This window comes from Oncorhynchus kisutch, linkage group LG4 (assembly GCF_002021735.2).
Source record: "Oncorhynchus kisutch isolate 150728-3 linkage group LG4, Okis_V2, whole genome shotgun sequence".
Classification (NCBI taxonomy): Eukaryota; Metazoa; Chordata; class Actinopteri; order Salmoniformes; family Salmonidae; genus Oncorhynchus; species Oncorhynchus kisutch.
The window spans coordinates 15,662,704-15,688,486 of record NC_034177.2 but is presented as its reverse complement, the minus strand read 5'-3'; the positions used below and the strand labels follow the sequence as shown (position 1 = coordinate 15,688,486).

The window sequence follows — 25,783 nt, the reverse complement described above, 5'->3', positions numbered from 1 at the left end:
GGTTATTGGCTCAGCATTACATAGGCCTACCTAGCTGATTCAAATAATCGACTCAACTTTTTATTTGAATCAGCTTTGCAGTGCTAGGGCCAAAACCAAAACATGTACCCCAGGTTCGAGTTTGGGAAATGCTGGCCTATTTCAACCTACAATAACTAGTGGTGCACGTAACCCTACCTACTGAAGGATAGGATTTACATAACAATACTAGGACACACAAACAACCACACCAACGACAATTGTTTGTGCAAAGAATGCTTCTTCTGCACTTAGTTTACCGAACAGTTAAATACATTTGAATGAGAGGAGGAATCTAGTCCATCACAGATTGAAGGATTCATTTACATTGCCTAAAATGAGCTACAAATGGACAGCAACTGTTGCATTGCTACAATCATCCAGTTTTTTCTTACAGAACGGCATATAGGCACAGATAAAGAACCTGATCATAAAACGTCATTGATAGAAGCATATTTGTCGCATCTGTAAAAGTATCCTCTTCTACAATGAAGACTTTTCTCTTTAAACTGACTTCCTGTCATATTGCACAATTTGGACCTTTCAAACCAGAACCACATCCTTGGTCCTGCCCACTGCATAGCCATGACTACACCTCCACCCAACACACTGAACAGAAATGATTCTACTCCCATCTTAATAGAACTAATGAAAAAGTCTAACCCATTTTGCTAAATGTCCCTTGGTTATCGTGATTCCGTTGAAATATAAACCATTTTCCTCATATCAGAGGCCACTATATGCCAAAACCTGCTTAAATTCAACTGCTAAGGAAGTCTCAACATGCACTTCCAATAATATCTCATTTGGAATCATAAGGCATCAAAATAAAGCTCACTGGGAAGGAAGTTGTTCTGTTTCAACAGATGAGGATGTAGACATTGGAACACATCTGTCATTATTCCCTGTTTATTCTGCCCTGCCAGTTTCTACTTGGAGTTATAGTATGGAGTTATCATTTTTTTATTCTCTGGACTTTTGTTAGACCCTGTCCATCTGAGAACGGCGTTCAGCAGGTTCCAGAAAGGGGAAGCATGTCAGGTCCATCTGATGACCGGTAGTTTGTCTCACAGTAGCATCTTACTAGGCTTGCAAGTCCAGTTTAGTCTCTTGTGAGCTAACGAACAAACAGTGGCCACACAAGTCTGGTAAAGTTTCCAAGGTAGTCTTCAGCAGCTTCATCATCAGGTTTTAAAATAAGAAACATTTAAAAAATACGCTCTTTACCAAATTAAATTGGAGCGTCCAAGGCATGCAATTTCATCACAACTTGCCATTTTGGCAGCTGAATGGTAGATCAATGACACATGTAATGGAGATTGGTTGGCGTGGTTACAATAGCTTTACCCTGAAGCCATTTAACATAGCCTGCTATCGTCTTGTGCTAGTCTGAAGCAAAGACCTGTGTGTTACCAGGTCACATGCTCCTCTTTTGGAATACAGGATGTAAGGCAAGGTTTCAAACTGCTTCCTGGCGCCCCCGGGGGCATGTTCTGTTTTTTGCCCACAGAGCGGATTCAAATAACCAACTCCTTATCAAGCTTTGATTATTTGAACAAAACATGCACCCAGGGGGGTTAGTATAGTGACTTAACATTACAGACCATGAAACAGGTACCTGGTCAAGCCTTCCAGTTGATCATGTATCTGCACGGTTGAAGCAATTGCAATTTGAAAGACAAAACCTGATCATGAGTTATGGGTGAGAAAATGGGCCTAGTGTCCTGACGGTACACAGAAAATTTCCCAGAGGGAAGTAATGATGCAGGTTCACTCAAAAAAAAAAAGAGGTTAAGACAAAAGAAACTGCAGTCATGACAGCTCTTCTGCGGCCCAAGCAGTACGGGAGCAACTGCCAAGCATTGTAAGAGCAGTGGATTGGCAAAACATCCGAGCAAGGAGGTCTACTCAACACTCAAAAACAGTGGATATCAACTCAATTTCCCACGATGCTCCAGATAGAGCTAGCTTGCGGAGCCAGTTGGAGAAAAAGTTGAGAGCTTGTGAGAAGTGGGGTTTGACCAAGTATCATGACAACCCACAGCAACTTTATTAGCCTGTTTAACAGTTCTGAAAGATAAATTAGCAACTCGAAACACGGGGTTGTCTTTTTTCTGGGTTTGAGGACCAGATGGAATGAATGGATGGATAGGACAAGAGGTCATGTGTTGCAGCCCTGTATAGTCCACTGTGCTCTCAAAAGGAAACATACACCGCCGTTTCCAAATCCAGTCGAGACACCCCCTAACCAACAGAATCATCATCTTTAAGGAATTGTATATCACCAATGCAATAGGATTGATTATTTTACAAATATATAAAAATAAATTTAAAAAACATGTCCGGGTAGCCATTTCCGAACAATTCCACACCTTTGAAGAGAAGTTGCGGGGCGGGGCTTTTCTTTTCCTCAGCTTTCCATCCCCCTCTTCTCCTGGTTGTCGTAAGAATGACATTACAGGAATAAAGCCACGTCGGCATCTTGCGGTGTTGGAAGAAGAATTAAGGGGGAGAAGATATGTTTCCTCTGCGTATGGGAGCATGTGTGTGTGTGTGGGGGCTCAGGATGGAGTGGGGCTGGGGGCTTCCTCTTTCTTGGAGTCCCAATCTGTGGGGCTCTGCCTGGGGCATTCTGGCTTCCCAACCACTGCCCTACTGCAGTCTGTGTGTGGAGAAGGTGGTTGAGGAAGGGACAGCCTGACACTAGAGAGGCAAGTCTCTGCTTCCTGGAGTCCTCCCACTGGAGGAGAGGGAGGAGGCAGGCCTGATCCTGCTGCACTGCCTCTACAGGCCACTATGGTTTTGATTTCCACTGCCATCAAGCTGGGACCGGTGCCACTTGTGCTCTCTCCTCCACCATCACTCCCCCCCATTCGAATCTCCGCCACCACGCTGAGGCCTGACCCAGGAACACCAACCCTCCCCACCCCTCTGGCCTCCCCCAGCAATCCCCCTGCCGTGCTCTCCATCAAAGACCCCCCAGGTTGGGGGGCTGAGGAGGACAAGGCCTCCGTGATGATGGCTGTCGTCTCCGCCATCCAGTCCAGCTCTGTTGTCAACTCTCCTACGGCCCCTTCTAACGTGGCACTCCCAGCCAGGCCGTTTGACTGGGAAGCCAGGGTCGCTGAACCTTGGGCCTGGGCCACCGAAAAAGCCAGGGGCTCATCTGGCGGTCGGACCTGGCCGTTGGCTTCCCCTCCCCGAGCTGGGGCTGCTGCAGCGGTGGTGGTGTTGTTGTTGAGGTTGTCCTGCAGGGCCGTCTGGTTGCCCCCCTGGCCCGCCAGCTGGTTCTGCAGCAGCATCTCCTGGATGCGGATCTGTTGGAGGATGGCCGGAAGCTCGTAGTGGTGGAAGAAGTAGATCATTGAGTGCTAGGGATGGAGAAGAGATGTAGGCGCTTAAAGTACGTCTGTTTAAGTCATGGCGTTAGAAACAGGGTCGGGGGAGGCTATAACCTAGAACTAGAGGTGGCTGGCATTGGCTAAACTCTAGCCTAGGATGCTAATCTCTTTGGTCCAGCCACTAGCATTTGGGCTAAACCATTAGAATCAATCACTTCTATAGGGATATATATATATTTTTTTTAAAAATCAGGACATTCATTTAAAATCGTTTTGAAGACACACCAACCCGATATGACCTTCTTTAGCGATTCGCTAAAATAAAAATGTTATTCTATGTTTTGTTTGTTTACCATAACATCTAATAAATAATAAGCAAGTAGAAGGCCACAATAACATGTCCACTTGCCTAAAGATGAAGCACCTTCCAGCTCAGTGTTTTGACTTGGTGCTCATATTCAAAATGCTGGAGGATGGAGTGTGTGGGCTACAAACTAAACACACACACACACTTTGAAATCACACTACAGTTTGAGTGAGTTTATTTTCTCTAGTCAATTTCTTTCCTCCAACCCTTCTCACCTGTATGAAGAGCCAGGAGGTGACCAGAGCCAGGCTGCTGTACTGGCCGTTGAAGCGGTAGTGGTAGGCGTAGAACGCAAAGTGATACAGATAGAAGAACCTGCAGGAGATAGACAGCCTCCTTAGAGAGTAGCCAAAAATAACTGGACTGACAAACAGAGGAATGGAAAGACTGTCTGGAACTGGAGAGACAAAGGAATCGGTTGCCTGCAGTGGAAAGAATAAGCAAATTAGTTCGACTACATAGAAACAAAGCAAATAGTCTTCATGTTCCAAGGGCCCTTTCTCTTCATGTTCCAAGGGCCCTTTCTCTTCATGTTCCAAGGTCCCTTTCTCTTCATGTTCCAAGGTCCCTTTCTCTTCATGTTCCAAGGGCCCTTTCTCTTCATGTTCCAAGGTCCCTTTCTCTTCATGTTCCAAGGTCCCTTTCTCTTCATGTTCCAAGGTCCCTTTCTCTTCATGTTCCAAGGTCCCTTTCTCTTCATGTTCCAAGGGCCCTTTCTCTTCATGTTCCAAGGGCCCTTTCTCTTCATGTTCCAAGGGCCCTTTCTCTTCATGTTCCAAGGTCCCTTTCTCTTCATGTTCCAAGGGCCCTTTCTCTTCATGTTCCAAGGGCCCTTTCTCTTCATGTTCCAAGGGCCCTTTCTCTTCATGTTCCAAGGGCCCTTTCTCTTCATGTTCCAAGGGCCCTTTCTCTTCATGTTCCAAGGGCCCTTTCTCTTCATGTTCCAAGGGCCCTTTCTCTCTGCCCATCCCCATTTGATGCAAGATAGTAGGGTATGAATGGTTTATATCAGCTATTGGCATTTGCTGGTGTTGGTGTGTGGAACTCACCTCAGCCAATGACGTTTGCTGGTGTTTGTGTGGCAGCAGATGGCGTCGTACTGGTCGGCGAGCCACACGATGAGGATGATGTAGAAGGCGGTGGTGGTGTCGTTGAAGAACTCAGACATGATGGCCTCCATGCCTGGGAGAGAGAGAGAGAGATTTGTACCACCTGTTCAATCTAGAAACAGTCTCAAGACCCAGCTTGTTGTCGTTACATATGTAGTCGAATATGTTGGCACCCGTAGCACTTTACAATGGAGCGCAATAGACAGAATGTTCCATTTTCTCTTCTCAAAACTTGTTGAATTACTTTACCATGTAGGCACCTACAACAGGTGAGAAATTACACAGTAAATGAGAATTATTGCATTCAAACAACATTTATTAGAATTTTAAATAATTTAGTCCGGGCCATTTTAAAATCATACAAACACAAAAGTAAACAAAGTACTTTCAATTTCATCTCATTTTAGAAGAAACGATGAATCACGCAAAGGTGCCAATATATTTGACCACATCTGTAACTGTAGAGATGGCGCCTCAATGGTATGACACTCTTACCCACGAGAGCCAGGATCACGGTAAGCAGAGGTGCTGCTGGGAAAGCGATGGTCATGTTCATCTCCAACATCTGCAGAAGGTCCACTAGAGAAACAGAGGTTAAAGGTCAGAGATTAAGCATCTGGCATGTAGAGATGTATTCTTCCAGGACTACTAGAGTTGAGAGGGGTGTGAGTGTGACTCACCAATGAAGACAAAGATCTGGTGGTGGGAGTAGCGCAGCAGCATAGACACGGACAGGGTCTGTAGACAGGGAAGGAAACAGACAACTTATATTTCATGAATAACCCAGGGAGTTAGTTAAGCACCAGCTCATTTATCATACCAAAAATGTTGTATTGTTTGTGAAACTTCAGAGTAAAGAACCTGAATGATGGTTTGTCATTGGCTACATTTAACACTTTGGATTTGATGCAAGTTTGACAAAAAGGTGTATGGAGATTGCTACTTACGAATATTACCATGATGACAAAGGCAGCCAGGTAGGAGGTGCGAGCCATCCACATGCTGACAAATCGGTAGTGTTCCCCAGACACCACATTCCTGAGGAAGCCTGCTCTCACACAGAGCACCGGTAGAAACACACACACAGGCCTTTGCACACCACCAAGAAAAGAAACATATGGGAGAATCCCTGACACACACACACCCATCCCTAAGCACCATGTACCTTTGTCCTCCTCGTTCTCTGCCAGGGCCTTGACACTAGACATCAGGATGTCATCGTAGCCCAGGAACTCATCCAGGAGGAGGCGACTGAAGCTGTCCCCAAAGCACTGATCCTTCATGGGGTCTGCACACACACACACACACACAGAGCCCCTCCTACCCTCTAACACTTGTTTGTGGTACCCGTAACAGACTTGTTAGAGAGTGTTATGATGACTACTTATCTTGGTGTTTCTACAACACCTACACCCTTTAAGCTCTGAATAAGAGCATCTGCTAAAAGACAAACGCTCATGTGAAAGTTAGCCGCGGACGCTCAAAAGGGTGGTCTGAGAGCCTTCAGCTTCAACTTCCATTAAGTCCAGCATTGTGTTGGCCAATATGACCTACGACCCAAATGAATTTATATTTCAAAATAAAAGTCTGTAGCTAGCTACAGTCCACCTTTGCCTTGGGTGGCTAAGGGAGGTTTTTGTACTAGGCACACCAGCAGGTAACTACTGATCAAACCAAATGCTGCTCAAGCAAGTCAGTGGCCATACTTCCTATCCCTTTATTAACTTCAGTCCCCTGACTGTACCCACTGTAGTCCCCCTGACCGTACCCACTGTAGTCCCCCCTGACCGTACCCACTGTAGTCCCCCCTGACCGTACCCACTGTAGTCCCCCCTGACCGTACCCACTGTAGTCCCCCCTGACCGTACCCACTGTAGTCCCCCCTGACCGTACCCACTGTAGTCCCCCCTGACCGTACCCACTGTAGTCCCCATGACCGTACCCACTGTAGTCCCCATGACCGTACCCACTGTAGTCCCCATGACCGTACCCACTGTAGTCCCCATGACCGTACCCACTGTAGTCCCCATGACCGTACCCACTGTAGTCCCCATGACCGTACCCACTGTAGTCCCCATGACCGTACCCACTGTAGTCCCCATGACCGTACCCACTGTAGTCCCCATGACCGTACCCACTGTAGTCCCCATGACCGTACCCACTGTAGTCCCCATGACCGTACCCACTGTAGTCCCCATGACCGTACCCACTGTAGTCCCCATGACCGTACCCACTGTAGTCCCCATGACCGTACCCACTGTAGTCCCCATGACCGTACCCACTGTAGTCCCCATGACCGTACCCACTGTAGTCCCCATGACCGTACCCACTGTAGTCCCCATGACCGTACCCACTGTAGTCCCCATGACCGTACCCACTGTAGTCCCCATGACCGTACCCACTGTTGTCCCCATGACCGTACCCACTGGAGTCCCCATGACCGTACCCACTGGAGTCCCCATGACCGTACCCACTGTAGTCCCCATGACCGTACCCACTGTAGTCCCTATGACCGTACCCACTGTAGTCCCTATGACTGTACCCACTGTAGTCCCTATGACTGTACCCACTGTAGTCCCTATGACTGTACCCACTGTAGTCCCTATGACTGTACCCACTGTAGTCCCTATGACTGTACCCACTGTAGTCCCTATGACTGTACCCACTGTAGTCCCTATGACTGTATCCACTGTAGTCCCTATGACTGTGGTGTTACATGTAGACTAGAAAATTACATGTCCACGAGCAGCACCGCAGATATTGAGATGAGAGAAATTAAAGACTTCGCTCTGTCACTGCGCACGTGCACAGGTCGGTATCACACCGTTACAGCGTGGTAACCACGGGAGCAAAACAGCGAAGCGCTTCAACGTTCTTAGGTGTTGCGGAAATTGGCCCAGTATGCCGTTTACTTTGTTGTGCATTTATGTCATTTCGATGAGTCAACCTTTAAGTAGGCTTAAGTTAATAACACAGCTTACCCAGGTACTGAATGACTGTTAATGACACCTGCTATGTCATGGTTAGGGTGGTGTTAAGTAGGCATAACACACCTCACCAGCTATGACTGTTCATGGCACCTGCCATCATGTGCTATGTCAGTGTTAAGTAGGCTTTATAACAGCTTACCCAGCGTGACGACCATGACAGGGATGTTGAGGCGTTGCCGGGTGGTCTGGGACAAGCGGAGGAAGCCGTACTCCAGAGAGTACTCCACTATGTAATCCTCCTGAGGCCACACTGAAGGTACAGAGACACACACTCACAGGTAAGCATCGCAGCTTATCACATCCCGTAGCTCCCCAACCCCACTGCACACACGATTGCATTGGACCCAGTGATGTGCTGGGCAGTACGCACTACCCTTTGTAGCGCCTTACGGTCAGATGCTGAGCAGTTGCCACACCAGGCGAGGATGCAACCGGTCAGGATGCTCTAAGCTGCAGCTGTATAAAACTTTTGAGGATCTGGGGACCCATAAAAAATCTTTTCAGTCTCCTGAGAGGGAAAAGGGTTTGTCTTGCCCTCTTCACGACTGTCTTGGTGTGTTTGGACTATGATAGTTTGTTAGTGATGTGGACGCCAAGGAACTTAAAGCTCTTGACCCGCTCCACTTCAACCCCGTCGATGTTAATGGGGACCAGTTCGGCCTTCCTTTTCCTGTAGTCCACGGTCAGCTCCTTTATCTTGCCCACATTGAGAGAGGTTGTTGTCCTGGCGTCTCTGACCTCCTCCATATAGGCTGTCTCATCGTTGTCTGTGATCAGGCCTACCACCTTTGTGTCGTCAGCAAACGTAATGACGATGTTGGAGTCGTGGGTGAACAAGGAGTACAGGAGGGGACTAAGCACGTACCCCTGATGTACCCCAGTGTTGAGGATCAGCGTGGCAGATGTGTTGTTACCTACCCTTACCACCTGGGGGCAGCCCATCAGGAAGTTCATGATCCAGTTGCAAAGGGAGGTGTTTAGTCCCAGGGTCATTAGCTTAGTGATGAGCTTTTTTTAATTTTACCTTTATTTAACTAGGCAAGTCAGTTAAGAACACATTCTTATTTACAATGACAGCCAAGGAACAGTGGGTTAACTGCCTTGTTCAGGGGCAGAATGACAGGTTTTTACCTTGTCAGATTGGGGATTCGATCTAGCAACATTTCGGTTACTGGTCCAATGCTCTAACCACTAGGCTACCTGCCGCCCCATAGTGATGAGCTTTGAGGGCACTATGGTGTTGAATGCTGAGCTGTAGTCAATGAATAGCATTCTCACATAGGTGTTCCTTTTGTCCAGGTGGGAAAGGGCAGTGTGGAGTTCAATCGAGATTGCTTTCAAGTCAGACACCATTTTAAATAATGAGAATCTCATCTTTCTAATTATCTAAGTCTGGGCAGCGAGCTTGGTTGTCATCAAATGCTAGCCCCAAAATAAATGTTGCCCTTGGAATGCTTGAGCTCCCTCCATTACTTTCCTATGGAGAGACATGCCGGTCTATTTCGCCAAATATCACACAATGTGTATATTCAAGTCGGGCACCTTTTTAAAAACAGGAGAATCTCCTCTTTGTAATTATGTAAGCCTGGGCAGCGAGCTCGTTTGTCATCGATCACTAGACCAGAAATAGAAGTTCATTTTTCCCCTACTTTCTCATTACGCAGACATGAGCACAGTTAACATCATCGAGGTGCAGATGTTACTTTCTATACGAGTAGTTTTTTCCCCAATTCTGTCCGATGAACAGATTGTAGCGGTAAAATAAAAAAGGAAACATTTGTTGTTGCCATTCAGGCAAAATTTTATTCTAAACATCATCCCAGTCAAAACAGGCTCTGTTCGATTCCATTCATTTGCCATGGGCTCGCGCTAGTGTTCCAGCTTAGCCAAAGTTATTTTGCTGTTTTTCAACCTTTGGTGAATTTTGACTCGTTCTGTTTTCCAGCCTAGCAATGGAAGAATAGTCTGGAGACAACCGACGCATACAGCAGCAGAACAACGTGCAGAGGTTTTACAAGAGTATGTAACACTGAAAGCTTCAGTATACAAGCTATTAGCCAGTTAGATGGACATAGCATGACATTTCCCCCCAATTTCGAAGTCCCCACATCATGCATTGAGCTAAATATTAATTTATACCTTGCATTCACTATAAAGTAGTGGGTGGTGGTCACGAAGATGACTGAAGTGTTTCCCCCTTTCGTAGTGATTTTTTGTTGCATATTCTGTAGACAAGGCGACTATCTTCTATTAAGTTTCCCTCAGCACTCTTGTAAAACCCAAAATACGACCCCACTTCAAATTTCGTCCTCTTAGAAGGCTGAAAATTCTCCCGAGCGCTGTCACTGCCTTCCTCCATGTTTTCACACAAAACATAACCCACGTTGCATGCTACACCTGTGTCAGACAGTTGCTAACTTTGGTTGAGGCTAGACAGTATTTACCGTGAGTTTTTCAAATTACAATTTGAAACAGTAATACTAACCATCGGGAATTTCACCGTGGTTTATCGTGAAATCGGTAACTGTTTCATCCCTAGACGTAATAATTTAGGCAGGTTACCTTCACTATCTTAGGCACAGGGACTATGGTGGTCTGTTTGAAACATGTATGTATTACAGACTCGGGCCAGGGAGAGGTTGAAAATGTCAGTGAAGACACTTGCTAGTTAGTCTGTGCATGCTTGGAGTACACATCCTGGTAATCCGTCTGGCCCTGCGGCCTTGTAAATGTTGACCTGTTTAAAAGGTCTTGCTCACATCGGCTACGGAGAGTGTGATCACACAGTCATCCGGGAACAGCTGGTGCTCTCAAGCGTTCTTCAGTGTTTCTTGACTCAAAGCAAGTATAAAAGGGCAGCTCGCGGCCGAGTTTCCCCTTTGTAGTCTGTAAAAGTTTCCAAGCCCTGCCACATCCATACCCTACTAAACAAATTGGATGCAGTCTATCACAGTGCAATCCGTTTCGTCACCAAAGCCCCATATAATACCCACATTGCGACCTGTACACTCTCGTTGGCTGGCCCTCGCTTCATACTCGTCGCCAAACCCACTGGCTCCATGTCATGTCATCTACAAGACCCTGCTAGGTAAAGTCCCCCCTTATCTCAGCTCGCTGGTCACCATAGCATCACCCACCTGTAGCACACGCTCCAGCAGGTCTCTCTCTCTGGTCAACCCCAAAACCAATTCTCTTTCCAGTTCTCTGCTGCCAATGACTGGAATGAACTACAAAAATCTCAAACTGGAAACACTTATCGCCCTCACTAGCTTTAAGCACCAACTGTCAGAGCAGCTCACAGATTACTGCACCTGTACATAGCCCACCTATAATTTAGCCCAAACAACTACCTCTTTCCCTACTGTATTTATTTTATTTATTTATTTTTGCACCCCATTATTTTTATTTCTACTTTGCACATTCTTCCACTGCAAATCTACCATTCCAGTGTTTTACTTGCTATATTTTATTTACTTTGCCACCATGGCCTTTTTTTTCCCTTATCACACCTCATTTGCTCACATCATATATAGACTTACTGTATTATTGACTGTATGTTTGTTTTACTCCATGTGTAACTCTGTCGTTGTATGTGTCGAACTGCTTTGCTTTATCTTGGCCATGTCGCAATTGTAAATGAGAACTTGTTGAACTATTGATGCTTTGTTTATTTCTTTACCTATTTTTCTCCCCAATTTCATGGTAACGCCTTGCCTGTTTGATGGTTCGCTTGGAGGGCATAGCAAGATTTCTTATAATAGTCCGGATTAGTATCCCGCTCCTTGAAAGTAGAAGCTCGAGCCTTTAGCTCAGTGCGGATGTTGCCTGTAATCCATGGCTTCTAGTTGGGAAATGTACATATGGTCACTGTAGGGACGACGTCATTGATGCACTGATTGATGAAGCCGTTGACTGTGGTGGTATACTCCTCAATGCCATTAGATGAATCCCGGAACATATTCCAGTCTGTGCTGGCAAAACAGTCCTGTAGCGAGGCATCCACGTCATCTGACCACTTCCATATTGAGCTAGTCACTGGTGCTTCCTGCTTTAATCTTTGCTTGGAAGCAGGAGGATAGAATTATGGTCAGATTTGCCAAATGGAGGTAAAGCGGATTTAAGTTTGTCTGCATTAAAGTCCCTGGCCACTAAAAGCGCAGCTTCTGAATGAGCATTTTCTTGTTTGTTTATGGCCTTACACAGCTCATTGAGTGCGGTCTTAGTGCCAGCATTGGTTTGTGGTGGTAAATAGACAGCTACGAATAATATAGATGTGAACTCTTGGTAGATAGTGTGGTCTATAGCTTATCATGAGGTATTCTACCTCAGGCAAGCAATTCCTCAAGACTTCTTTAAATAGACATAGCACACCAGTAGTTATTGACAAAAAGACACACCCACCCCTCGTCTTACCAGACGTAGCTGCTCTGTCCTACCGAAAAACAGGGAAGCCAGCCAGCTCTATACAATCTGTGTAGTCGTTCAGCCATGTCTCAGTGAACACAAGATATTACAGTTTCATGTCCAGTTGGTAGGACATTCTTAAATCGTAGATCGTCCAGTTTGTTTTCCAGTGATTGCACGTTGGCCAATAATACCGAGGGTAGTGGTGGTTTACTCACTCGCTGACGAATTCTCATAAGGCGCCCCCTGTATTTTCATATTTTCCTCACGCGAATGACGGGGATGAGGGCCTGGTTTCCGGGAAGCAGTATATCCTTTGCATCAGACTCATTAAAGAAAAAATATTTGTCCAGTTCGAGGCGAGTAATCTCTGTATTGATGTCCAGAAGCTCTTTTTGGTCATAAGAGAAAGTGGCAGCAACATTATGTACAAAATGAGTTACAAAAAAATGCGGTTAGGAGCCAGTAAAACGGCAGCCATCCCCTCCGGTGCCACTGTGACCATCTAAAAGCAAATTACGGAAAGGAGGACTCAGGTTTACACAGACCATGCATAGCACAGAAAAACACTTATGCAAAGGCAATTTAGAATGGTTAAAAACCAATGCAAGGACAGACGGGGTCAAAGGCACACAACACAAACTGGGCCTGAACTAAAGTCTGGCTCTCAACTGCTACTGCTGGCCCGATTGACAGAGGGTCAAGCTCCAAGCCCACACACAGTCTTTGTCTGGGCACAGCCAGGGCCCACTGGGGAGGTGAGATGGCATCGCGACATGGCCACACAGATTCAAACAATGATCATTGACAACAACAGCTACAGAAAGTCGTTGAGTGGCAGAAGACAAGGGAACACATTTATGGAATAGAATCATGGGGGTGACTAACGACAAAAAGATGGCTGGAAGGGAAGATAAGGGAGCTAACTAGCAGGAAGAGGAAGAAAGGAATGGATTGAGGATTTCTCACTCACTGGGGGGGTTGAGTTTACCTGCTCGAGTTAGCATCTCAATCTGGGAGACTGTCTCCCTCAGCGGCTGCATACCTTTAGTGGGTGCCTGGCTGAAGGAGAGGTCCTGGCTGTCGTTGAGGCCCCGTCCCCCACCACTCAGTGAGGGCTTCAGCCGTGGCTCGATGTCAAGCTCAAACTGACAAAGAAAAGAGAAAGACTTATTGAGTTAATGTATAAATGATGCAGGATTATTGGGTCTCTTTCAGCCCCTCCCTCCACACCAGTAGCAGTGTCTCACCCTTACAGAACTGTTGTCAAACATCTCCAGGGTCATCTCCTCCTCGTCCTCCTCCTCCTCGTGGTGGAGCGCGGCCAGGCCCAGCCCTCCTCCCTCCCCCTCAGGCTCCTTGACCAGGCCCTGGAGACCGTCTGAGTCGTAGAACTGCAGGAAGATGGGCGCACGTGACGAGTTGCGCTGGATCTCCACTCGCAGGATGCCGTCACGCGGCCACTTCTCCCGAACGTGCTCCAGGCAGTTGATAGGCGAGCGTGAGAAAGCGATGTGGATATAGGCCAAGATGAAGAGAATAAAGAGTGCCTGGTGGAAATAGAGGGTGGAAGGCATTAACTTATGGCAGATGGAGTCTAGAGCAGTATTGAGATGTAAAGGCCAATCCCCAAATTGACTTCCATATGTTTAATGGTGCCAAAGGGGACACATTTACTAGGATACATGTTTTTGTACGTTCCCCCTCCTGCAGCATTGTTAATGTTGATGACAAACACATTGAAGGAAAAAGGATATAATATAGATATAAAATTTTTATAATATAGATATATATATATATATAGCGGGGCATTTTAGTGCTAGAGGCATCACCACAGACCCGGGTTCGATCCCGGGCTGTATCACAACCGGCCATGATCGGGAGTCCCATAGGGTGGTGTACAATTGGCCCAGCACCGTCCGGGTTAGGGGGAGGTTTGGTCGGGGGGAGTTTAACTTGGCTCATTGCGCTCTAGTGACTCCGTGTGGCAGGCCGGGAGCCTGCAGGCTGACCTCAGTTGTCAGGTGAATGGCATTTCCTCCGACACATTGGTACGTCTGGCTTCCGGGTTAAGCAGGCCGGTGTTAAGAAGCGAGGTTTGGTGGGTCATGTTTTGAAGGATGCATTACTCAACCTTTGCCTCCCGAGCAAACTGGGGAGTTGCAGCGATGAGACATGATTGAAATTCGGGAGAAAAAGTGGGTAAAATACAACAAAGAAAGAAGAAACTTATTGCACACAAGACACCCGTCTGATTCAAGCCTGTCTGGGTGGACTAAACCATTGCGGAGGACGCAGGGATGGCACACCAGTATCACCGGAAGTCCATTGACCCTTAATTCCCAATCTACAATATGTTGGGTTACGTTAATTTGTGTTAAATGCATTTAATCAATTATTATTCCAGTCTTACTTGTCATTGTAGGGGTGGACACATTGTTTTCAGAGCACACAACGTAAGCTACACAAATGTTTTTGGTTCATTTCATTACATTTGAGTTGTGAATTTATTCATCGTCTTTCGCTTGGAGCGCTCCTGTCAATCTTGAGTAAGGACACGCACCTGATTACACAAAGAAGTAGTACTAGTCTACATGGCCTGCGCGCAAATGTAGACCTATAAAATGTGCCCATGTGGGGATCGGATTCAATTTCTGATTGTCTTAACTCACCACCACTAATGCGCTGTGGAGCTTCTCAAGTAGAGGTCGACCGATTAATCGGAATGGCCGATTATTTAGGGCCGATTTCAAGTTTTCATAACAATCGGAAATCTGTATTTTTGGGCGCCGATTTACGGATTTAAAAAAAACGTTATTTAACTAGGCAAGTCAGTTAAGAACACATTCTTATATTCAATGACGGCCTAGGAACGGTGGGTTAACTGCCTTGTTCAGGGGCAGAACTACAGATTTGAACCTTGTCAGCTCAGGGGATCCAATCTTGCAACCGTACAGTTAACTAGTCCAACGCTCTAACCACTGCACACCACGAGTAGCCTTCCTGTTACGCGAATGCAGTAGAAGCCAAGGTAAATTGCTAGCTAGCATTAAACTTATCATAATCACTAGTTATAACTACTAATCCAGTTTAGCAGGCAATATTAACCAGGTGAAATTGTGTCATTTCTCTTGCGTTCATTGCACGCAGAGTCAGGGTATTAGCAACAGTTCGGGCTGCCTGGCTCATTGCGAACTAATTTGCCAGAATTTAGCAAAAACAGTGCCGTTTATGACTTCAAGCCTATCAGCCTAATGGCTGGTGTAACAAATGTGAAATGGCTAGCTAGTTAGCTGGGTGTGCACTAATACCGTTTCAAACGTCACTCGCTTTTAGATTTGGAGTAGTTATTCCCCTTGCGCTGCAAGGGCCGTGGCTTTTGTGGAGCGATGGGTAATGATGCTTTGAGTGTGGCTGTTGTCGATGTGCTCCTGGTTCGAGCCCATGTAGGGGCGAGGAGGGGGACGGAAGCTATACTGTTACACTGGCAATACTAAAGTGCCTATAAGAACATCCAATAGTAAAAGGTATATGAAATACAAATGGTATAGAGAGAAATAGTCCTATAAATACTATAATAACTACAACCTAAAACCTCTTACCTTGGGATATTGAAGTATCATGTTAAAAGAAACCACCAACTTTCATATGTTCTCATGTTCTGAGCAAGGAACTTAAACGTTAGCTTTTTTACATGGCACATATTGCACTTTTACTTTCTTCTCCAACACTTTGTTTTTGCATTATTTAAACCAAATTGAACATGTTTCATTATTCTTTTGAGGCTAAATTGATTTTATTGATGTGCTTTTTTGGTCCTCCAATAAATCGGTATCGAAAAATCGTAAGGCTTTCGACTCTGTCAATCACCATATTCTTATCAGCAGACTCAGTAGCCTCGGTTTTTCTGATGACTGCCTTGCCTGGTTCACCAACTACTTTGCAGACAGAGTTCAGTGTGTCAAATCGGAGGGCATGCTGTCCGGTCCTCTGGCAGTCTCTATGGGGGTGCCACAGGGTTCAATTCTCGGGCCGACTCTTTTCTCTGTATATATCAATGTTGCTCTTGCTGCGGGCGATTCCCTGATCCACCTCTACGCAGACGACACCATTCTGTATACTTCCGCCCGTCCTTGGACACTGTGCTATCTAACCTCCAAACGAGCTTCAATGCCATACAACACTCGTTCCGTGGCCTCCAACTGCTCTTAAACGCTAGTAAAACCAAATGCATGCTTTTCAACCGTTCGCTGCCTGCACCCGCACGCACGACTAGCATCACCACCCTGGATGGTTCCGACCTAGAATATGTGGACATCTATAAGTACCTAGGTGTCTGGCTAGACTGTAAACTCTCCTTCCAGACTCATATCAAACATCTCCAATCTAAAATCAAATCTAGAGTCGGCTTTCTATTCCGCAACAACGCCTCCTTCACTCACGCCGCCAAACTTAACCTAGTAAAACTGACTATCCTACCGATCCTCGACGATGTCATCTACAAAATAGCTTCCAACACTCTACTCAGCAAACTGGATGCAGTTTATCACAGTGCCATCCGTTTTGTTACTAAAGCACCTTATACCACCCACCACTGCGACCTGTATGCTCTAGTCGGCTGGCCCTCGCTACATATTCGTCGCCAGACCCACTGGCTCCAGGTCATCTACAAGTCCATGCTAGGTAAAGCTCCGCCTTATCTCAGTTCACTGGTCACGATGGCAACACCCACCCGTAGCACGCGCTCCAGCAGGTGTATCTCACTGATCATCCCTAAAGCCAACACCTAATTTGGCCGCCTTTCCTTCCAGTTCTCTGCTGCCTGTGACTGGAACGATTTGCAAAAATCGCTGAAGTTGGAGACTTTTATCTCCCTCACCAACTTCAAACATCTGCTATCTGAGCAGCTAACCGATCGCTGCAGCTGTACATAGTCTATCGGTAAATAGCCCACCCAATTTTACCTACCTCATCCCCATACTGTTTTTATTTATTTACTTTTCTGCTCTTTTGCACACCAATATCTCTACCTGTACATGACCATCTGATCATTTATCACTCCAGTGTTAATCTGCAAAATTGTAATTATTCGCCTACCTCCTCATGCCTTTTGCACACAATGTATATACTCTTTTTTTTCTACTGTTATTGACTTGTTAATTGTTTACTCCATGTGTAACTCTGTGTTGTCTGTTCACACTGCTATGCTTTATCTTGGCCAGGTCGCAGTTGCAAATGAGAACTTGTTCTCAACTAGCCTACCTGGTTAAATAAAGGTGAAATAAAATAAAAAATAAATCGGTCGACCTCCATTCTCAAGTAAATGTTTTCACATCAAAAAGCAAGTAAACAAAGTCTGTTTTTACATCCATCCATTGAGAATGACAATAGTTCCTCAACGTAGCCCATTTGAAAAATTGTTCCAGCTCTCTCCCTTTCGATGACCACTGTCATGAAAGGGGAAAAGAGGTCATGCTCTGATCCGGTGGAAACTTCGTAAAATAGGCCTACCTGGTTATCAAATCAAAGTTTGTCACGTGCGCCGAATACAACAGGTTACAGTGAAATGCTTACTTACAGGGGCTAACCAATAGTGCAAACTAAAGGTGTGTGTGTAGGTAAGTAAAGAAATAAAACAGTAAAAAGACATTTGAAAATAACAGTAGCAAGGTTATATATAGACACCGGTTAGTCAGGCTTATTGAGGTAGTATGTACATGTAGGTATGGTTAAAGTGACTATGCATATATGATGAACAGAAAGTAGCAGTAGCGTAAGAAGAGGGGTTGGTGGGTGGTGGGACAATGCAGATAGCCCGGTTAGCCAATGTGCGGGAGCACTGATTGGTCGGCCCAATTGAGGTATTATGTACATGAATGTATAGTTCAGGTATGCATATATGATAAACAGAGAGTAGCAGCAGCGTAAAAGAGGGGTTGGGGGGGCACACAATGCAAATAGTCCGGGTAACCAGTCTTATGGCTTGGGGGTAAAAACTGTTGAGAAGCCTTTTTGTCCTAGACTTGGCACCCGGGTACCGCTTGCCATGCGGTAGTAGAGAGAACAGTCTATGACTGGGGTGGCTGGGGTCTTTGACAATTTGTAGGGCCTTCCTCTGACACCACCTGGTATAGAGGTCCTGGATGGCAGGCAGCTTAGCCCCAGTGATGTACTGGGCCGTACGCACTACCCTCTGTAGTGCCTTGCGGCTAGAGGCCGAGCAATTGCCGTACCAGGCAGTAATGCAACCAGTCAGTGATGCTCTCGATGTTGCAGCTATAGAACCTTTTGAGGATCTCAGGACCCATGACAAATCTTTTTAGTTTCCTGAAGGGAAATAGGCTTTGTCATGCTCTCTTCACAACTGTTTCGGGGTGTTTGGAACATTCTAGTTTGTTGTTGATGTGGACAACAAGGAACTTGAAGCTCTCAACCTGCTCCACTACAGCTGTCAATGAGAATGGGGGGTGCTCCTTTTCTTGTAGTCCACAATCATCTCCTTAGTATTGGTTACGTTGAGGGATAGGTTGTTATTCTGGCACCACCAGACCAGGTCTCTGACGACCTCCCTATAGGCTGTCTCGTCGTTGTCGGTGATCAGGCCTACCGCTGCTGTGTCGTCTGCAAACTTAATGATGGTGTTGGAGTCCTGCCTGGCCATGCAGTCGTGGGTGAACAGGGAGTACAGGGGGTGACTGAGCACGCACCCCTGGGGAGCTCCAGTGTTGAGGATCAGCGTGGCAGATGTGTTGTTACCTACCCTCACCACCTGGGGGCGGCCCGTCAGGAAGTCTAGGATCCAGTTGCAGAGGGAGGTGTTTAGTCACAGGATCCTTAGCTTAGTGCTGAGCTTTGAGGGTACTATGGTGTTGAACGCCGAGCTGTAGTCAATGAATAGCATTCACATAAGTGTTCCTTTTGTCCAGGTGGGAAAGGGCAGTGTGGAGTGCAATAGAGATTGCATCATCTGTGGATCTGTTTGGACGGTATTCAAATTGGAGTGGGTCTAGAGTTTCTGGGATAATGGTGTTGATGTGAGCCATTACTAACCTTTCAGAGCACTTCATGGTTACGGACCTGAGTGCTACAGGTCTGTAGTCATTTAGGCAGGTTGCCTTCGTGTTCTTGGGCACAGGGACCATGGTTGTCTGCTTGAAACATGTTGGTATTACAGACTCAAACATGGACAAGTTGAAAATGTCAGTGAAGACACCTGCCAGTTGGTCAGCACATGCCTGGAGCATGTTGACCTGTTTAAAGGTCTTACTCACGTCGGCTACGGAGAGCGTGCTCACACAGACGTCCGGAACAGCTGATGCTCTCATGCATGCCTCAGTGTTGCTTGCCTCGAAGCAAGCGTAGAATTTATTTAGCTCGTCTGAAAGGCTCATGTCACTGGGCAGCTTGCGGCTGGGCTTCCCTTTGTAGTCTGTAATAGTTTGCAAGCCCTGCCACATCCGACGAGCGTCGGAGCCGGTGTAGTATGATTCAATCTTAGCCCTGTATTGACGCTTTGCCTGTTTGATGGTTTGTCGCAGGGCATAGCAGGATTTCTTGTAAGCTTCCGGGTTAGAGTCCCGCACCTTGAAAGCGGCAGCTCTACCCTTTAGCTCAGTGCGAATGTTGCCTATAATCCATGGCTTCTGGTTGGGGTATGTACGTACAGTAACTGTGGGGACGACGTCCTCGATGCACTTATCGATAAAGCCAGTGACTGATGTGGTGTGCTCCTCAATGGCATCGGATGATAGCAAATCAGTACAGGTGATCTAGAATTTTTTTCCATCTGGTTGCACATTTAACATGTTGATGGAAATTTGGTAGATCTGATTTAAGTTTCCCTGCATTAAAGTCTCCGGCCACTAGGAGCGCCGCCTCTGGGTGAGTGGTTTCCTGTTTGCTTATACAGCTGACTGAGTGCGGTCTTAGTGCCAGCATCTGGGGGGCAGCAGGGTAGCCTAGTGGTTAGAGCGTTGGACTAGTAACCGGAAGGTTGCAAGTTCAAACCCCCGAGCTGACAAGGTACAAATCTCCAAAATTCCAATTCTAAATCCAATGCTCCTCAATGCTTCTCACCAACCCCGGATCCTATATTTCAATGGGGGAGAAATAGCCTAAATGACGTCACAGAGGCTGCTTAGTGAATGTGCACACTATAAAGACACAGAAGGATAAATTCCTACAGAGAGCAGTCAGCTGAGAAAAAAGTGTGTGGTGCTAGAGAACTTGTCTATTTATAATGATAGGAAGCCAACACACTCAGAACATCTAAAAGATGCTCGTATCCTTGTCGGTCCAAAGCTAAAGCGTCTGACAGAGGGAGAACATGCCATTTTGTTTCACATCCAATCAGTAGCGCACAGCAGGGCCTCTTATCGCCGGACTGTCTGATAACACACTCAGGCAGTCAGATTCCGACTGTCAGTGTTTTTTATGCACCGGAAATGTGCAGTGAAATGTGTTTTACATGGTCAACCATAGTAGTACAGCGACCCTGGAGCAAATTAGTGTTGCTTCCTCAAGGGCACGTCAACAGATTTTTCACCTTGTCAGCTTGGGTATTCAAACTAGCGACCTTCCAGTCACTGGCTCTAACCACTAGGCTACCTGCCACCCTAGCTAACATGTAGGCCTGGTGCACCTGTCAACTGCTGCTCGTTCAGTGTGTTTACATGCACACACGCACATATGCATACACCTTGATTGCATAAAGCCCTTTTCAACATTCTCAATCTCTGATAGAATTATGAAACTAGCTCCAACTGGAATTCCAAGTAGGAAACTCCGGCATCTTTCTAAAGCTCAGACTTAATGACCAAAAGATCACAGACATGATTTGATCAAGTTTTTTTTCTCTCCAGAGTTCCCAGTTGTCTTGAAAGCACAATTACAGGCAGCAACTAGCCACGTCCCTATTTGTGTTGTGGTATGCAGGGCCTATTGCAGTGTTTCCCAAAAGGTATGAGTTTTGGGTTCTTGAGTTAGCCTAAAGTGGGCCTATACCGAGTGATAGCTAAATACAATTGAAGTCAGAAGTTTACATCCACCTTAACCAAATATACTGCTCAAAAAAGGGAACACTAAAATAACACATCCTTGATCTGAATTAATGAAATATTCTTATTAAATACTTTTTTCTTTACATAGTTCAAATCACACAAAAATGATCAATGGAAATCATATTTATCAACCCATGGAGGTCTGGATTTGGAGTCACACTCAAAATTAAAGTGGAAAACCACACTACAGGCTGATCCAACTGTGATGTAATGTCCTTAAAACAAGTCTAAATGAGGCTCAGTAGTATGTGTGGCCTCCACGTGCCTGTATGACCTCCCTACAATGCCTGGGCATGCTCCTGATGAGGTGGCGGATGGTCTCCTGAGGGATCTCCTCCCAGACCTGGACTAAAGCATCTGCCAACTCCTGGACACTCTGTGGTGCAACGTGTCGTTGGTGGATGGAGCGAGACATGATGTCCCAGATGTGCTCAATTGGATTCAGGTCTGGGGAACGGGTGGGCCAGTCCATAGCATCAATGCCTTCCTCTTGCAGGAACTGCTAACACACTCCAGCCACATGAGGTCTAGCATTGTCTTGCATTAGGAGGAACCCAGGGCCAACCACACCAGCATATGGTCTCACAAGGGGTCTGAGGATCTCATCTCGGTACCCAATGGCAGTCAGGCTACCTCTGGCGAGCACATGGAGGGCTGTGCGGCCCCCCAAAGAAATGCCACCCCACACCATGACTGACCCACCGCCAAAATGGTCATGCTGGAGGATGTTGCAGGCAGCAGAACATTCTCCACGGCGTCTCCAGACTCTGTCACGCCTGTCACATGTGCTCAGTGTGAACCTGCTTTCATCTGTGAAGAGCACAGGGCGCCAGTGGCGAATTTGCCAATCTTGGTGTTCTCTGGCCAATGCCAAACTGGCTGTAAGCACAACCCCCACCTGTGGACGTCGGGCCCTCATACCACCCTCATGGAGTCTGTTTCTGACTGTTTGAGCAGACATGCACGTGGCCTACTGGAGGTCATTTTGCAGGGCTCTGGCAGTGCTCCTCCTACTCCTCCTTGCACAAAGGCGGAGGTAGCGGTCCTGCTGCTGGGTTGTTGCCCTTCTACGGCCTCCTCCACGTCTCCTGATGTACTGGCCTGTCTCCTGGTAGCGCCTCCATGCTCTGGACACTACGCTGACAGACACAGCAAACCTTCTTTCCACAGCTCGCATTGATGTCCCATCCTGGATGAGCTGCACTACCTGAGCCACTTGTGTGGGTTGAAGATTCCGTCTCATGCTACCACTAGAGTGAAAGCACAGCCAGCATTCAAAAGTGACCAAAACATCAGCCAGGAAGCATAGGAACTGAGAAGTGGTCTGTGGTCACCACCTGCAGATCCACTCCTTTATTGGGGGTGTCTTGCTAATTGCCTATAATTTCCACCTGTTGTCTATTCCATTTGCACAACAGCATGTGAAATTTATTGACAATCAGTGTTGCTTCCTAAGTGGACAGTTTGATTTCACAGAAGTGTGATTGACTTGGAGTTACATTGTGTTGTTTAAGTGTTCCCTTTATTTTTTTGAGCAGTGTACATTTAAATTCAGTTTCACAATTCCTGACATTTAATCCTAGTAAAAATTCCATGTCTTAGGTCAGTTAGGATTGCCACTTTAATTTAAGAATGTGAAAATTCAGAATAATAGTAGCAGGAATGATTTATTTCAGCTTTTCTTTCTTTCATCACATTCCCAGTGGGTCAGAAGTTTACATACACTCAATTAGTATTTGGTAGCATTGCCTTTAAATTGTTTTACTTGGGTCAAACGTTTGGGTAGCCTTCCACAAGCTTCCCACAATAACTTGGGTGAATTGTGGCCCATTCCTCCTGACAGAGCTGGTGTAACCGAGTCAGGTTTGTAGGGCTCCTTGCTCGCACATGCTTTTTCAGTTCTGCCCACAAATTCTCTATAGAATATAGGTCAAAGCATTGATGGCCACTCCAATACCTTGACTTTGTTGTCCTTAAGCCATTTTGCCACAACGCTTGGGGTCGTTGTCCATTTCAAAGACCCATTTGCAACCAAGTTTTAACTTCCTGACGGATGTCTTGAGATTTTGCTTAAATATATCCACATAATTTTCCAGCCTCATGACGCCATCTATTTTGTGAAATACATCAGTCCCTCCTGCAGCAAAGCACCCCCACTGGCTTTGGAGCAGAGGCTTCTTCCTTGCTGAGTGGCCTTTCAAGTTATGTCAATATAGGACTTATTTTACTGTGGATATAGATACTTTTGTACCCATTTCCTCTGGCATTTTCATAAGGTCCTTTGCTGCTGTTCTGGGATTGATTTGCACTTTTTGCACCAAAGTACATTCATCTAGGAGACATAACGCGTCTCCTTCTTGAGCGGTAAGACGGCTGCGTGGTCCCATGTTTATACTTGCGTACTATTGTTTGTACAGATGAACGTGGCACCTTCAGGCGTTTGGAAATTGCTCCCAAGGATGAACCAGACTTGTGGAGGTCTACAATTTTTTGGTTGTTTCTTTTGATTGTTCCATGATGTCAAGCAAAGAGGCACAGAGTTTGAAGCATAGGCCTTGAAATACATTCACAGGTACACTTCCAATTGACTCAAATGATGTCAATTAGCCTATCAGAAGCTTCTAAAGCGATGACATAATTTTCTGGAATTTTCCTAGCTGTTTAAAGGCAGTCAACTTAGTGTGTGTACACTTCTGACCCACTAGAATTGTGATACAGTGAATAAGTTAAATCTGTCTGTAAACAATTGTTGGAAAAATTACTTTTGTCATGCACAAAGTAGATGTCCTAACCGACTTGCCAAACTATAGTTTGCTTGCCTTGAAGCGAGCATAGAAGTGATTTAGCTCATCTGGTAGGCTCGACTTCAACTGTATGTACATAGATTTGTTTATTTGGGCGGAATAGTTGTTACCACAGATCTGATGCATTCAAGTGGATTTTTTAAAACTTCTGTTCTACCAGATTAATATCTAAGATCCAAACTAATCCACACATCAAAACAAAGGCTGGACTTTTAACAAACTTTTCATTTGCACAGAATGGACACAACATCACAAACCATAATTATGTTACCAAACTTTGCATCTGCACTGTTCAAGTAAATGTTTTTGTAAAATGTTCAGTGGAAATGGTCAAAAGTAGTCCTTGTGCATAGTTGTATGGCTCGTTTAATTTGACATACATTTTAGTGAAAAATCGGAGTCAGCATCATTCTGTGGAATTGCCCCTTTCCTTTGATAATTGAAAGTTACAAAATAAATATAAAATACTAATTTATTTGGAGCAAATTAGCCGAGCGTCCTTGGTGAGTGTGCTTGATATCATATCCTTGACAAATTGTAGCCTACATGAAGGTAAAATCATGTGAGGGGAAGTCTTACCTTTAGTAGGATAAAGAACTCGAAGATTCTTCTGAAAGACGGTGGAAACAATCTGGCATAGGTAACTGCCATCTTGAAGAATAGGGCATGGAAAAGTCTGTCTCGAACATTGATGAGTGGGTTTTGGTTGATATTAGGGTTTCGTATCCTGTTCGCCCCGCCATTGTTATTTTGCGGGACGTTGTTATTCGCGTTGCCCTGGTTTTCTGACATTTTATCTCTGGCAGGACAATTGATAGTGGCTAGTTAGTTATCTCAATCCTGGTCAAACGTGGCACCAAAAACTCCCCAACTGTAGAATGGTGCAAAACTGCATTTAACACAATGCAATAAAGCAGCTGTCAGTTTACACAGAACAGTCCATTTCTAGAGGTGACCAATTTCATGTCTTAATGGGCTGTGCTGCACTACGACCATGTCGTAGAAATAGATGTAACTATCCGGCTACAAACTCGTTCCACTAAAGTTAGCAAATTAGTTTCAATACAATTTAGCTAGCACGTAAACGGTTTGTATTAATATAATTAGCAATGGCACTTGAAGGATTGTCAAAATCGTCTTTACAATAAGCAATGTTCTATTAAGCTGTAGGCCTTATAACTAAGCGTCAGTCAGTCATAATTCACACCCAGGCTAGCAATCTAGTTACCTGCAACATAGCTATCATGCTAGCTACCACGCAACCTTCCGATGAAACATTGACGATTATGGTGATGTTATCGAGGTATATTCTTAGTATATTATGTTCAATTCGCTATTATGGAGTTGTCTCATTGCCAATCACCAGAAATGTCCCAATAAAATAAAGTTATTAATACCCTACTCAGGCTACAATACGCTACTAGCTACGATGAGAACCGCCTTGTTACTTTTTAGTCGAGACTGTCGATCATATATCTCAGATGGAAATGATAACTATGATTCCAGTTTGTGCTTGATTCTTGAAAAAAAAGCATCCCTTGCTAGTTAGTTGTTGCAATACTCTCAACGATTCCTGGGAAGCAACAACAATAAGGCAAGACAAAATGTAAGAAAGAAAGTCTGACAAGAAGAGTCAATTCCCCCGCGAGCGCCCTCTGTAGATGGACCGGCAATACATACACATTTTTATA

At 45.6% G+C, this 25,783-nt stretch overlaps 1 protein-coding gene across 7 annotated transcripts; it reads right to left on the bottom strand.

Annotated features, from left to right (window-relative positions):
* Positions 1-234: 234 nt before the first annotated feature.
* Positions 235-25,714, bottom strand: LOC109889104 (membralin). Of its 7 annotated transcripts, none has more exons than XM_020480298.2 (11): positions 24,672-25,713; positions 13,480-13,779; positions 13,275-13,377; positions 7,965-8,075; positions 6,001-6,123; positions 5,783-5,883; positions 5,516-5,573; positions 5,331-5,414; positions 4,776-4,908; positions 3,942-4,041; positions 243-3,389 (listed from the first exon to the last, which is right to left on the bottom strand). In XM_020480298.2, exons 1-11 carry the CDS (start codon positions 24,882-24,884, stop codon positions 2,580-2,582), a joined length of 2,136 nt encoding a protein of 711 aa, XP_020335887.1. In that variant the 5' UTR covers positions 24,885-25,713; the 3' UTR covers positions 243-2,579. The 7 variants fall into 7 exon arrangements, with proteins under 7 accessions (XP_020335885.1, XP_020335887.1, XP_031678373.1 ...); XM_031822513.1 differs by having other exon boundaries at positions 13,486-13,779; XM_031822511.1 differs by having other exon boundaries at positions 5,783-6,123; positions 24,672-24,963; positions 25,321-25,713.
* Positions 25,715-25,783: the final 69 nt, after the last annotated feature.

What these genes read in the sequence shown, in the direction of transcription:
- LOC109889104 (XM_020480296.2), bottom strand. Translation starts at nt 24,884, where the DNA reads ATGTCAGAAAACCAGGGCAACGCGAATAACAACGTCCCGCAAAATAAC. An exon ending in AGTTCTTTATCCTACTAAAG is followed by an intron (nt 13,780 to 24,671) that starts GTAAGACTTCCC and finishes TATTTCCACCAG; the next exon opens with GCACTCTTTATTCTCTTCAT. An exon ending in TTGTCATCATGGTAATATTC is followed by an intron (nt 5,574 to 5,782) that starts GTAAGTAGCAAT and finishes CCCTGTCTACAG; the next exon opens with ACCCTGTCCGTGTCTATGCT.